General features: G+C 41.3%; 1 protein-coding gene across 4 annotated transcripts in view; it reads left to right on the top strand.

Annotated features, from left to right (window-relative positions):
- Window positions 1-15,278, top strand: part of LOC144680703 (signal-induced proliferation-associated 1-like protein 2) — a 637,588-nt gene that overhangs the window by 309,288 nt on the left and 313,022 nt on the right. For all 4 annotated transcript variants that reach the window (XM_078541960.1, XM_078541959.1, XM_078541961.1 and 1 more), the window contains exon 9: window positions 13,379-13,955. In XM_078541960.1, coding sequence (XP_078398086.1) covers window positions 13,379-13,955 — 577 coding nt within the window. The remainder of the gene's footprint in view (window positions 1-13,378; window positions 13,956-15,278) is intronic.

Here is a 15,278-nt window from a genome sequence, read left to right on the forward strand (position 1 = left end):
GATGGAGGAATCAATACCCAGGGGGCGTAGATTTAAGGTAAGGGGCAGGAGGTTTAGAGGGGGTGTGAGGAAGAATTTTTTTGCCCAGAGGGTGGTGGGAATCTGGAACTCGCTGCCTGAAAAGGTGGAAGAGTCAGAAACCCTCATTACAGTTAAGAAGTATTTGGATGTGCACTTGTGATGCCATGGCATACAAGGCTATGGGCCTAGTGCTGGAAATTGGGATTAGAATTGTTAGGTACTTGTTTGACTGGTGCAGACTCGATGGGCTGAAGGGCCTTTTTCTGTGCTGTTGACCTCTATGACTCTGGCACATCCTGCGAAAGAATGAAAAAAAACATTCGGCACTTGAAGCCTGCTCCGTCATTCAGTAAGATCTGGCTGATCTGGTTGTGGTCTCAACTCAACTTTCCTGTCTGACCCCATAACCCTTGACTCCTTTGCCTATCAAAAATCTATCTAACTTAGTCTTGAATAAATGTCTTGCAAGAAGAATTTGATGGGTTCTAAATTGAAGTGCAGCATCTGGCAATTGCAGGATTATACAATAATTGAGGGCCTCCTCTGGCACAGTGGGTGGTGTCCCTGCCTCTGAGCCAGGAGCTCAAGGTTCAAGTCCCACCCCAGGACTTGATGGTCAAGGAAGGTGCATACATAATGGGGCCAAACAGGTTGGTTATCAACCTGCAAATCCTTCCATTACACATCTCTGACAGGCGGTAAGTGTGGGAGAGATTCCTCGTCAGCCATGTGATGGAAAGAAAGTTTGAGCCTCTACCATCACTATCTAAAGCTCCAGACTACAACATGCACGTAAAAATGCATCTTACCACAGCAACTCAGGCTTCCTGAGTGATCTGTAACACACCACCACTATAATTGGATGACCTCTGCGGAAACATTAGATACATAAGTATGGCTAGAGGTAAAACAGAAGGAGCAGTTTTAGATCCCTAGGACATGGAGTCAAGTTCTGGAGCAGAGTGAAGCTGTTTTTATGCATTGAATGACAATTAGTTTGGATGCAATCATCCTTGCAGAGAGGGTAAATAGAGCATAAAAATGAGTGCTAGAAAACATTCACAACAAGGTCAATGAACTCATTGTTGTGGCATTTAGGAGCAATGGTGTAATTTTGATCTCAAAAAGCAGAGGGTATGGAACAGCTCTGTATGTTAGACACCTAGGAGAGTAAGGAAGTAGACTCCATGGAACAGGATAAACTTTCCAAACAAGCTGACTACAAGTAAATAGCATGAAGGGAGCAAAATTAATTCTAGAAGACTGGCATATCCTAGAAAGAGATAAATTATGTGCCAACAGAAAGATCTGTTGAACAGTGAATTCTAGTAGAGTGCCATAGGATTAGTGCTGGAAGATGTGCTGAGCAGTGTGCTCTTGATTAGCGCTGTTCTTTCTGATTTATGCAAATGATCTGAATTCAAAAACTCAATGTAAATTGGCTAAATTCACATATTCAAATTCACAGATGAGTACAGACTCAGTAGAGTAATGCTGAAGCAGCCTAGAAGGATTAAGATGATATTTGCAAGTGAGCAGAACAATGGTAGTTGGCATTTAATACTGATGTAAAAACAAGCATTTGTACATTGGACGAAGAGGAGCGCTGAGCATGCTTAATCGAATTTTATTTCAATAGTGGTGTTGAACAATCTTGGAGATCAGGTGAAAAAGCTTTGGAAATAAGGGTAGGCTAAATCCTGACCATATCCAGTCATTCTAGAGCAACAATCAGATGCTGGACTTTATATTGCCAAGTCAACAGAATACAGGGTAAATTCCATGTTCTGTGAGAAATTGCACTTGAAGGGAGGGTTGATAACAGGATGACAAAACTAGATTTTCGATCTACAGTCCTTTGAGTATGGCATCAGCGAATCCGCGGGTACAAGCCTGAGGCAAGGCTAATGCTCTGGTCTGTGGTACCATGAGTTTTGGTCAGCGAGACTTGGAACTATTAAAACCCTAAAGGTGGTGCAGAGAAGAGCCACGGAACTGATCCACAGAATTAAAGGACCCGCTTTTGAAAGGAGGTAATTAAATGAAAGAGAACAGCTACATCAAGTTTCCTTTGTGGCTTGGCTCTGTGCTGAAGTGCCTTAGATTTTATCTTCAAAGACACAATACTCCTGACAAGCTGATGGTCAGACCATTCTGCACCTCTAAGGGAATGGATAGAGTGCACTTCCTTGAGATCTCCCTGATGCGTATTAACGTAGTCCAATATGTGCCGGTGTTTGGTTCTGGGGTGCATCCATGTTGTTTTCAGTTTATCTGCTTGCTGGAAGACTGCATTTGTGATAGTGAGGTCAAACTCTCGGCACTTAGCGAGAAGGAGCTGGCCATTGGGGTTTGCTCTGCTAATGCTGTGGTATCTCTTCCTGAACAGGGGGTGGAAGCAGAATCTTTGAATATTTTTAAGACAGCGGTGGATAGATTCTTGGTAAGCAAGGGGGTGAAATGTTATTGGGGGGCAGGCGGGATTCAGAATTGAGGCTACTATCGACTCAGCCAAGATCTTAGTAAATGGCGGAGCAGACTTGAGGGGCCGAATGGCCTACTCTTGTTCCTTGTTTGTGTGTTCGTACGTTCCTATCCTAGCAGTCCTCTCTGTGCACTACAGCCTGTGCCCACTCAGGCATTGAAACCACCAAGAATAATGAGTTTGTCCTGGTGAAGTGGTACTCTAATTAACTTGCTAAGGTCATCATAGAATGATTCTTTGACCTCCTCTGTATGTGTCATTGTTGGAGCATATGTGCTAATGATTGTTGCATGCTGGTTAGTGGCAAGACTTAAGTGAAAACCATGAGTCGATTGCTTATCCCCATAAGAAGCGAGTCAAGCTTGCATGCCAGTTCAGATCGAATGGCAAAGCCCACACCTGATAATCAGGCAGGTCCTTGGACTTGCCAGTCTAGTAGAATGTGTACCCTGTACAAACCTCCTCAAGTTGAGACTCCTCAGTGAGCCTTGTTTTGCTTCGGGTGGCTATGTCAATGTTGTACCTGCTCAGCATTCTGGCTATGAGGGCTGTTCTACGCTCTGGTCTCATACTGTTGTCTACATCTGACATTCCATGAACCAAGTTTCGTACAATGACTAGTAGCCTTGTTCTTTACATTTCAACTGCAGTAAATGGATGCCCTCCTCAAGCACAATTAAGGATGGGCAATAAATGCTGGCTTAGCTAGCAACACCCACATCCCATGAACGAATAGAAAAAAAATTACCAGCCAGGAGTGGTTTTCCTGGGAGGGCAGGCTGTGTGTTTTGGGTTCTTTTTTTCCCCTTCCCCAGATTAGCGAGAGTAGAGCTGTACCTGAAATGGTCTGCATTGTCACCTAAGGAGGATATGAACATCACATCTGCCCCAATCTGTGGAGAGCGACCATTACCCTGAGGCTATCTGTGTGCAGGGTTATGACTGAAGACTGCCAGTAGCATCCTCTACCTGCCCACATTGTCACTTCCCCATCACCACAGAGCTTGGTATGCCTGGTGTTTTGGTTGATGACGGCTTGCTGAACAACCTGCATGTTGAGCATATTTCAGTGAGTGGTGGGGTTTGTGCAGAGCCTCTCCCACTACCTCATCAAAGGCAGCTAAATGCACAAAAAGGAGGAGGAGGTGTAGACCATATGGCCCTTCGAGCCTGCTTCCGACATTCAGCATGATCGTGGCTGATCTTGGGCTTCAACTCTATTTTCTTATCTGCTCCTTGTATCCCCTAATTCCATGGGACATCAAAATCCTGCTAACCCAGCCTTAAATGTATTCAACGATGGAGCATCCACAAGTCCTGGAGTAGAGAATTCCAAAGACTCACAACTCTTTGAGTGAAGTAATTTCTCCTCATATCAGCCCTAAATGATCAGCCCCTTATCCTGTATTTTAGACTCCCCAACCAGTTCTCATGCTCTCAGCGTCTACTCTATCAATCCCCTTCAGAATTTTGTAGGTTTTAATGAGATTGCCTCTCATTCTTCTTAACTCCAGAGAATATAAGCCCAATTTACTTAGTCTCTCATCATAAGACAACCCTTTCTTCCCAGGGATGAATTTAGTGAACCTTCACTGTACTGCCTCCAATGCAAGTATATCTTTTCTTAAATGTGGATCAAAACTGCACACACTATTCCAGATGTGGTCTTACCAAACCTTGTACAATTATAGCAAAACTTCTTTCTTTATTCTTGTACTCCAATCCCCTTGTAATAAAGACCAACAAACCATTTGCCTTCCTAACTGCTTGCGGTATGCTAACTTTTTGCGTTCCTTGTACGAGTACACCCACGTCTCTTTGGACATCAACACACTCAAGTTTCACACCTTTTGAAAAATATTCTGCTTTTCTTTTGTCGTGACCAATGTGAATAACTTCACACTTCCCTACATCGTACCCCTTCCACCATCTTGTTGCACACTTACTTAACCTGTCTAAACCTGTCTTTGCAACCTCTGTGTCCTCCCCAAAGCTTACCTGCCCACGTAGCTTGGTATCATCAGCAAAATTTGATACATTACTCTCTGCCTCTTCATCTATGTCATTAATATAGATTGTAAATAGCTGAGGCCCCAGCACTGATTCTTGCAGCACACCACTATTCACTGCATGCAACTTGAAAACCCCTGTTTTTGCCCACTCTCTACTTTCAATCCATTAACAATTCCTCAATTCATGCTAACATATTACTCCCAACTCCATGAGCCCTTATCTTGCCTATTAACCTTTTATGTGGCACCTTATTGAAATTGCCCTTTTCAGGGATATTTCAGGGATATGCTATACCCCATTACTTACCCTACCAGTTACATCCTCAAAAAAACTCTTAATAAATTTTTCAAACAGGATTTTCCTTCATTAAAACCATGTTGACTTGTTCTAATCATACTATGCTTTTCTAAGTGCATTGTTAAGACTTCCTTAATAATAGATTCCAGCATTTTCCCAACAACTGATATTAGGCTAACTTGCCAAATATCAGTTAACATTGTTTCCTCTCTCCCTCTTTTCTTGAAAAGTGGTGTAACATTTGCCAACTTCCAATCTAATGGAACAGTTCCCAAATGTAAGGAATTTTGAAAAATCATAACTAGCACATCCATTATCTCTGCAGATATCTCTTTTAGAGGTCCCAGGATTTGTTGGAATTTAGTCCCTTAAGTTTCTCCAATACTTTTTCCTCTGCTGATATTAATTTCCTTAATTTATTCACTCTTTTTAGCCCTTAGATTATCATCTATTTCTGGTATGAAACTTGTGGCTTTTACTGTGAAGGCAGGCACAAAATATTTATTCAATGCCGCCACCATTTTCTCATTCACCATGATAATTTATCTTGTCTCTGCTTCTAAGGGGCCAACGCTTACTTTAGCTACTCTCTTCCTTTTTATATACTTATAAAACCTCTTACAATCTTTTTTTATATTTCTGGTTTATCTACTCTTGTTTCTATTTTTTCCCTTTAAATCAATTTTTTGGTGGCCCTCTGCTGGTTTCTAAAACACACCCAATCCTCAGATTTGCTACTGTTTTTTGCAATATTATAAGCCTTTTCTTTTAATTGCCCTTAACTTTGAGTGAGCCACGGATGGGTCTTTCTTGCTGAGTTTTTGTTTTCCACTGGAATGTATTTTTGTTGAACATTTTGAAATGTTTCATTAAATATTTCTCATTGTTCATTTACCTCCATACCTTTCACTCTATTTAGCCAATTAACCTTAGTCAGTTCTTTCACATACCTATGCAATTGCCTTTTGTTTAAGTTTAAGATTCTTGTTTGCAATTGGAGTATGTCACTTTCAAGCTTAGAATGGAATTCAATGGTATTATGATCACTACTTCCCAGTGGATCTTTTACTACAGCATACTTTACTATCAGAGCTACTCTTCCTCCTTTGCCATTCTGTCTGTCTTTCCGAAATATTGTGTACACTGGAATATTTATTTCCCAACCTTGATCACCTTGTAACCATGTTTCTGTAATGGCAATTAGATCTAAATCATTTCTCTCTATTTTGTGCTTCTAGTTCATCTATCTTATTGCAGATGCTTCATGCATTCAGGTTAAAAAAAACCTTTAATTTCATTTTTTTACTTCTATTCCCTGCCATGACTTTATTCACCACAGTATCATTTTTGTTAACTCTCTGTCCCACTCTGCTTGTCTTTACCCACATTGTTATACTGTTCTGATACCTCAACTTCTCTCTTTTTGATTTCTAAATCTCCCTTCACCAGAATCCCTGTCAACACCCGCCCCCCTCCCAACCACCCCGTTAGTTTCAAGCCCTGACCACAGCCCTAGTTTTACAATTGGCCAGGACACTTGTTCCAGTCTTGTTCTAGGGGAGCGCATCCCAACATCATAGCTCACTCTTCCCTGTGTATCAATTATTTTCCATGAATTGAAACCCCTTTGAGCCATGCATGTAATTCTCTGATCTGTTTGACCCTATGCCAATTGACTCATGGTTCGGGTAACAGTCCAGTGAGGATTACCTTTGATGGCTCTGCATTTTAATTTGGACTTTGACTCCTCAAATTTTCTTGACAGAACATCATTCCTGGTTCTACCTATGTCATTGGTTGCCATGTGAACCACAACAACTGGATCCTCTCCCACCCACTCCAAGTTAATCTCTAGCCCCAAGGCGATATCCTTAGCCCCGGAGCTGCGCAGGCAGCACAACCTTTGGAGCAGAGAACAATATTTATCCCCCTGACTATACTGTCCCCTATAACTACATTCCTTTTCACTCTCCCCACTTGAATGGTGCCGTGGTCAGTTTGCTCATCCATCCTGCCACCCTTCTCCTCTTCCGCACCTCATAACTGTTGGTCAAAGTCAGGGGCTGAGGCTCTTCCATCACTACATGCTGGTTCCCCATACCTTCCTGATTCATGGTCACACCCTCCTGTCCCTGACCATTGACCAACTCTAAAGTTCTGATGAACCTACGGGGTGTGACTGCCACCTGGAACAAAGTGTCCAGGTAACGCTTCCTCCTACCTGATGCCCTGCAATTCAGACTTCAGCTCAGCAAGTCTAAGCCGAAGTTGCCTAAGTTGCAGACACTTACTGCAGATGTGGTTGTCTGCGGTTTCAATGCATTCCACAGATTCCCACATACTACAGTGACAGCACGCCACCAGCCCTGTAATTCCTTTCCAATCTTATGAACTAATTGACTAATTAAATAAATAATTTACGCAGATAAAATAATAGAAAGTTACATTTGCCTAGCTTGGAGATAAAGGAAGAAATGTTACCAACTACTGGAGGCTGGGGGGAAAAAAAGAAGAAAAAGGAGTGCTTCTTTGCTCTCTGCACCGAATTCCCACATGACCCAAATTCCCAACTACACACACTCTCCACGTCTCACTCTGACGTAATCTCCTCTCCACACGTCCTCTTACACCGTGGTGTAACACTGGTGCAATGTGTGCCACAAGCATAGCAGCTGAAAGGATGCAGGTTTGATTTTGAAGTTGTCCTTTCCCTACATGAGCTGCTGAGCAGACTGAAGAGCCTCAGTTATCCTTGACATTGCGTCCAATTCATTGACACTGTTTGTGATCTTCCGCACTGTCTGCTCATGTACACCTTGTCAGTTAATCCATAGTGGGGGTTTTGAAATCATAGTTACCTTTTCCTAGGTACACTCAATTGAGGCTGACGAGCCCTACCAAAGGCCTGGTTTAGAGATGCCAAACATGCACCTTCACACCTCTGCCCACAATTCTAAACAGGGATCAGCAAATGAAGCCAGGCAGTAGGAGTTTGTTTAGGAGAGGCTATTTGAGTCACTGACCATATGGAAAATTTTGTGGATGAAAAGTATCTCAATTCTCTTCACCATCCCGTTCCTTCCTAACCCTTAGACCCCTTTGAAGCTTGATATAACTTCTTGAAGACATGGCCACGAGACAAAAACTGGAACAGAATTTAACCATTGGAATTGCTGATATCCTAGAGGAAAATATTACCATTGAAGATTCTTGGAAAAACTTGAAGGATGTTACTTACTGTGCTGCATCTGGGGCCCTAGGATTCATTAAAATGTAGGCACCAAGACTGATTCAACAGCAATGACCAAGATGTAAGCAAGTTTCAGGACGAAGTGCACAATGCTCACAGATCTTATAGACCTGATAAGAAATCACCAGCAAGAAACACCAGATACCATTGCACAAAACACAATCTGCAGGCCAAACTAAGCTTGCTCTTGATCCTTTTCAGGCAGAAGCCACAAAAGCAGCTTTCTGTGGGCATGTTGCCAGGAGACAATGGCATCCCACCTGAAGCATTCAAATTTGGAGGGATTCGCATGATTAGAACATTCATTAGTCTCTTCTGCCTAATCTGGAATCAGGGCACTGTGCCACAAGACTGCAAGAATGCCCCCATAACTCATCTTTACAAATCAGAAAGGGAGCAAGTCCATTTATGACCATCATCATAGAATATTACAACAGCAGGAAAAATCCTTACAAGGGTTATTCTTAATTGGATTGTCATTCACCTCATTGCCCCGTTTCCCCAGAATCACAGTGTGGCTTCTGTGTTGGACAAGGAACAGTGGATAAGATCTTTGCAGCATGTCAAATTCAAGAAAAGTCCCGTGAACAGAATAAGAACCTCTATATGGTGTTGATTGATCTGACCAAGGCTTTTGATACAGGCCTCTGGAAGGTTCTGTACAAATATGGCTTTCCTAAAAAGATGATCAGTGTCATTCACTCATTTCACAACGGCATGATGCCAAGTAGTATATCATCGGATGTCTTTCCTGTCATTAATGGCACCAAACAAGGCTGTGTATTGGCTCCAGTCCTGTTTGCCATATACTTCTTGGCTATGCTCTAGTACACACTCAAAGACCTTGACATAGGAGTGCACATTCAATTCAGGACAGATGGCAATCTTTTCAACTTGCAAAAGCTCAAGTCTTGCAAAAAAATTACTAAACAGTGACTGAGCGAACTCTCGTTCGCGGACGACTGCGCTCTCATAGCACATACTCTGGAGGACATTCAGCTACTTGTTGATCACTTTGGCGTAGCCTCAGAACGCTTTAGCCTGACAATAAGTCTGAAGAAGACAAAGATCTTGTATTAACGCACCCCTGGTCACATACTCCCAAAACCCCATTCCATTATCAACGACACACCCCTCTGCCCCGTACAGAAATTTTGCTATTTTGGGAGTATCCTCTCTGGTAACACTGTCCTGGATGACAAAATCAACCATCGCCTAGCATAAGGAAGCTCAGCATTTGGCAGGCTTACTCACAGACTTTGGAAAGAGCAAGGAGTTTGCCTCAGAACAAAGATCAAAGTCTACCAGGCAGTAGTTCTTACATCACTTCTTTATGGGCAGAATTTTATGGCCCTGTTTCGGTGGGGACGGGGCCGTAAAATGCAGTGAGCCATTATAAATCCCATTGACGACAGCGGGAATGTAAAATCCCACTGTCGTAAAATTCTGCCCTATGCGTGCGAGACTCGGACAACCTGTCGGCATCACATAAAGCAACTAGAAGCATTCCATCTTTGCTCTGAGATCTGCTTGCAACATCACGAGGCAGGACAAAATCTCCAACATTGAGGTTCTTGCAAATTGCTGTATACCTAGCGTTGATAGCATGCTCATCAGAGCTCAGCTTCACTGGGTTGGTTATGTGTTGCACATGTAGGATTCCCGTATACCAAATACTCTACAGCTAGAAGAGCATGGGAACTGGCACCACAGGACATCTCAAACTCCGACATAAACACAATCTGAAAGCCAACTTCAGAGCTTGCATGCTGGATCTCAATACATAGGAAAAAAATAACTTTGGACAGACCCAAATGTAGAAGTCTCTGTCATCAAACAATTTCGACATTTGAGGAGAACAGAGTCAAGTGCCTTTAGGATAAGTGAGCGTGGCGCAAAACCAATGCCTCCATCTATCTCTCCAACACTAACTTAAATGCAGTATTTGCAATCAGCATATTGAGACTAGGCCTAACATCACACATGACATCAACCTAAACTGTTAACCTTTTTTTTTCTCTCTTTCTGAACGCTCATCCCACAAAGCGACAGGCAAATCCATCATCATCTGTCAAATGAAAGAGAACTGTTCACTTGATCCTTAGTTTCAAATTAAGCCATGATTGCAGAACAAGACAAAACAGCATAGGTACCAACTGATATTGATTTGCATTTCTTTATGTCAAGAATGCTCAATACCTAGAACGGTCTTCTCATTGGGGTCAGAGAAGCAAAATTCGAGTAGTAACTCAAAAGGCATTTAGATGCTCAGATGATGGGGATTGCAAGTTTCTATGAACGTTGATTGCAATGGGCCAAATGGCCTCCCTGCTCTGTACCTATTACAGTTCATAGTAGAATTTACCAAGGAGGTAGTTTTCCTCAGTGTGTTATGTGCAACAAAATCATAAGCCCATTTACAATTTCACAATTACACTACAGTACTGCAGAGAAAAATGCTCTCCTTCCCTGCACATACGGGGAACTGAGTGCCAAATTAGACTTCAGATCATGGTGCTTTGCATGTGTAAATGATGTGCGATTTGATCAGGGTGCTGAAGGCATTTTTAATTTCTGTTATCTATATTCTACTAATGGACCTTGTTAACCAACATCTAGTTTGCCTGCTTGGAAATTAATTTTGGCCAAGCTAAAACCTAATAACTTAGCTGCAGAGCATTCTTTTCTTTGTTTTCAATGGTCATTGACTAAATTAAGTGATCTTTAAAACTAATGGCTCAGCTTCTGAAAGAGCACAGTCCACTTAGAAAGAATGGGCCATTATTCATGTTGCAGTAACAACATAACATCACTGCTAATGGTGAAAAAATCATTTGGTTATGTGTTCTGATACATTACCAGAAGTTCAATTTAACCCCATTGTGGGTCCTAATTGACATCACTGGAAATGCCTGTGATTATATACTGAACTGGTTGCATTGTTGCTCATCATTTGTTGGCCAGTAGAGCAGTGGGTTCAATTGTGATTGCCACAGTTTTTTTAAAAAAATGCCGAATATTATTTTTCTGAAACTGTGCCCCATTCAACTTATTAAAACTTAGTATAATTTTGTTGCCAGGGTTTCCATTCTTACCCTGCTGGAACAGGGATTTTTTTTATTGTGTGCGAGGGATGCTGGGATGAAATACTCACCACTTGATCCAACAACACTCAAGTAGCTCAATACCATCCAGAACAAAGCAACCTTTTTAATTGACACTCCATCCGCCACTTTAAACTTTCACTCCATCCACCACAGCATATCGTGGCTGCAGTGTGTACCCTGTATAAGATGCAAGTCATGCAAGTTGCCAAGGCAGCACTTCCCAGAGCTGTGACCTCTACTGCCTTAAAGGACAAGAGCAGTACATGCATAGGAAAATGATCGCCTCCAAGTTACACACCATCCTGTCTTGAACATATATCATTGCTCCTTCTTTAACAGAATTGTGGAACTCTTTAACTAACAACACTAGTACCTTCAGCACATGGACTGCAGTGACTCAAGAAGACGACCCACTACTTCCTCTTGAAGGGCAATTAGGGATAGGCAATAATTGCTGACCTTGCCATTAACAGCCTATACCCTACGAATGAATTTTTTTAAAAAATGAGCTTAGCTGTGATGCACTGTGTGGATGAATAGCCTGTTAATACTTGCAGTCTGACTTGCTTATGAAATAGGGACTCTAGGGAGGCAGCAGAGTTGTGACTGTCAGACTTGGTGCCTTCAGGAGAAGGGAAAACTACTGGGGAGAACAGGTAGGAGAATTTAAAAGACAAAGGAAACAAATGAAATTTGATCAGAGGGTCCTGAAACATGAGTGTTCCTAATTAATCTCATGTTTCTTTATTGTTTATAATGCAGACATTTCTCCCTTCCTCATTTCATTGATGGGTGAGTTTGAAGAGTGGTTTATTTTTTAGTGACTAGCTATTCTGTAAATATCACCACAGTAATATTTCATGCAAGAAATGGCAGCATTATGCTTGGGTCCCATCAGCAATTCTGTCTGTCAACCAGCGTTGTTTATTTAGTAACCCAGTGCCCATCTGGCCTTGCTGCTGACTGTGTTGTGACAGGCTGCCAGCAGTAAATGGATGAGATGAAACCTAGAGTTGAATGAATATTAATTTAAGAGGTGAGGTAGGATTATAGGTAACTATTGATATTAGTTACCAGATTAATAATTGGTCAAACTTTGCAAAAGGTAGCAGTAGATTCTGATCTGCTGATCCATTTGTTAAAGGTAGTGATAACCTTGGACTCTACCAGAACTGACCAGTGATCTCCAAATAGATAAAAGTCGCAATTTTAGTAATCATTTTATGGTTAAGTTTGTTATTGTAATGGAAGGCTAAGGCATAAAATAACCCATCACATGGAGCACAGTTGATGAAATCCTCACCACTTGCTCCAACAACAGTCAAGTAGCACAAAGCCTTAGAGAGCATGAAGCGAGAAACAGTAAAATAAAGCTAAAGAATAATTGATTTTTTCAAGTTGTTTTGAGTGAAAGGAAGTAAACCCCAAGAAGATAAAAGAGAAAATAACAACACGAAGCACCAAATTTGTCTTGGAAACTCTGGGAGTCATTTTCAGAAACAAAAATCCATTGATAATCAATGAGAATAGTAAAAGGTGGTGTGTTACAGATCACTCAGGGAGTGAGAGTTGTTGTGGCAACATGCGCTTTTACATACATTTTGTAGTCTGGAACTGTGGAAAGTGATGGTAGAGGCTTCAACTTTCTTTCACCATATGGCTGACCAGGAATTCTCTTGCTCTTACCATCTACCATTGATGTGTGTTGGAATGATTTACAGGTTGATAATTAACCTGTTTGGCCGCGTTATAAACGCACCTTCCTTGGCCATCAAGTCCTGGGGTGGGACTTGAACCCAGAGCTTCTGGCTCTGAGGCAGGCAACTCATTGTGCCACTAGACCTCCATTAAAAGGGGTAGAAGAATAAAAAGTAGATTGTACACAGCAATGAAAGTACTTGCAGAAGTATTTTAGCCACATATAGGAAGATGGAGTTTGAAAGTCAAGACATATCTTGTAAGGGATATGTTGAGCAGAAAAATGGGAATCAAGAGACCAATAGGCAAATTCTAAAAGTACTGATTTGCTGGTTGCTTAGTGGATAAATGTGCCTCTTGTTACAGATCAGGGTCTTGAATGTATAGCGATATCATGTCAGTTATTTGTATTTTTTCTGTCCGCTTTCATATAATGTCAAACTGTACTTGCTGTAATTTGAAAATATGTTTACAAATCTAATTTGCCATCTCTTTAAACACATACAGTGTGGCTGTCTCCAGGTCTAAAGATGTGCCACCATTTGGCCCACCTATTCCCAAAGGAGTCACCTTTCCCAAATCAGCAGTATTCAGGGACTTTCTTCTTGCCAAAGTTATCAATGCAGAAAATGCAGCGCACAAATCTGAGAAGTTCCGGGCAATGGCCACCAGGACAAGGCAGGAGTACTTGAAGGATTTGGCAGAAAACTTTGTAACCACGGCTACAGTTGACTCTTCAGTGAAATTCAGCTTCATCACACTTGGGGCAAAGAAGAAGGAAAAATCAAAGCCCCGGAAGGATGCGCAGCTGTACAGTTTTGGAGCTATTGTGTGGAATGTTATTGCTCGGGACTTTGGCCAATCTAATGATATTGAATGTCTCCTCGGAATCTCGAATGAATTCATTGTACTTGTGGAGCAAGACTCCAAAAATGTAGTGTTTAATTGCTCATGCAGGGATGTCATTGGCTGGACCTCTGGATTAATGACCATAAAGATATTTTATGAAAGAGGTGAATGCATTCTGCTATCTGCCATGGAAAGCTGTGCAGATGATATCAGGGAAATAGTACAGAGGCTTGAGGTAAGACAAAATATTTTTATTGCTATTAATTTTAGTATGATTAACTTTTGTGCAATAAGTTTGGATCCTAAATCTGTGTCAGCCTTGGTGCCCTTTCCTCTTGTAATCCTCTGAGTGCTAAGGTATGATTCAATGTAAATATAAAACATAGAGTTGATTTGCAATAATTTAACTTATTTTAGGAATGTTATTAATCTAGAAATGTTCCTTAGTTTAGAAGCTTTGCTTTTAGCTTAGAATTTTCTCCACAAATATTGTGATAGAAAATGCACGTCAGAGAAGAGGCATGTTGTACTCAATGGATTAAACGATAGTGCACAATCTTGAACCTTGGTGGCACTTGCTACACAAATTCATGTTAATTACAAATAGCCAATGATTGCAGATGCTGATTTCAATCACTACATGGCCTGTTGATCTCTGTACCCTAACCTCTTGTCTTTCGTGGCCTTAACTGCTGTCAGAATATACTCTCTGGGCTAGCTCTTGCAAACACTATCATTATTTCAGAGATGGAACAACAACCGTCAGGAGAACAACCTGTAAAAGGGTTGGATAAATGTTCTTCCAAAACCTTTTTGAGCTTTACGGAGATGGTGGAATTGGAAAGGCTACTTTAACTCTTCTCTTCCTCCTTAATTCTAACCCTTTTTCTTGTATCCTTGTGTTGCAGTATCTTTCTTTTTCTCTCTGTCTCTCTTTTTCTTATTTGTCTCACTCTCTTCTCCCCTCTCCAACAATTTTGGAAAAAAAGATTGAGCAAATAATAGCTAATGAAAAATATTCAACTGTTCAGCTGCCTAAATGATATTGAAGCAACCTGGGAAATTGGGTACACTCCACATACTCAGCCTACACCCAGAGCTCTGGTCAAACCCTGACTTTTGAGAGGCTAAAGCTTTACTGAAGATGATATAATACTTGAAAAGCAATTCAGCGGATATGTTCAATCATGTGTAGAAAAAAAATTAGATTTTGGCTCAAAACTTATTTTGGATGTTAAAGATTTCAGCTAGAGGGGAAAAATAGCAGAAGTAGTAGTTTTCAGAAAGAATTTGTAATGTACAGGAAAAATATTATACAGCAGCATGTGGTGGTGACAGAGGGAGCTGTGATAGGTCAGTGATCAAAGTAAAGCAGCAGGGTAGTAATTAATGAAAGCAGTTCTGCATGGGCACCAGCACCATGATGGATTGTTTGAGCTGAATAGGATTAGGAGAACTAGGGGCAGTTGGTTTGGATGGCAGGAAGTATTTATTTTCAGAGAGATTTACATCTAGATACATTACCAAAACATGTAATAAATATGAACTCTCTAAAAGG

This window comes from Cetorhinus maximus, chromosome 5, assembly GCF_964194155.1.
Source record: "Cetorhinus maximus chromosome 5, sCetMax3.hap1.1, whole genome shotgun sequence".
NCBI lineage: Eukaryota > Metazoa > Chordata > Chondrichthyes > Lamniformes > Cetorhinidae > Cetorhinus > Cetorhinus maximus.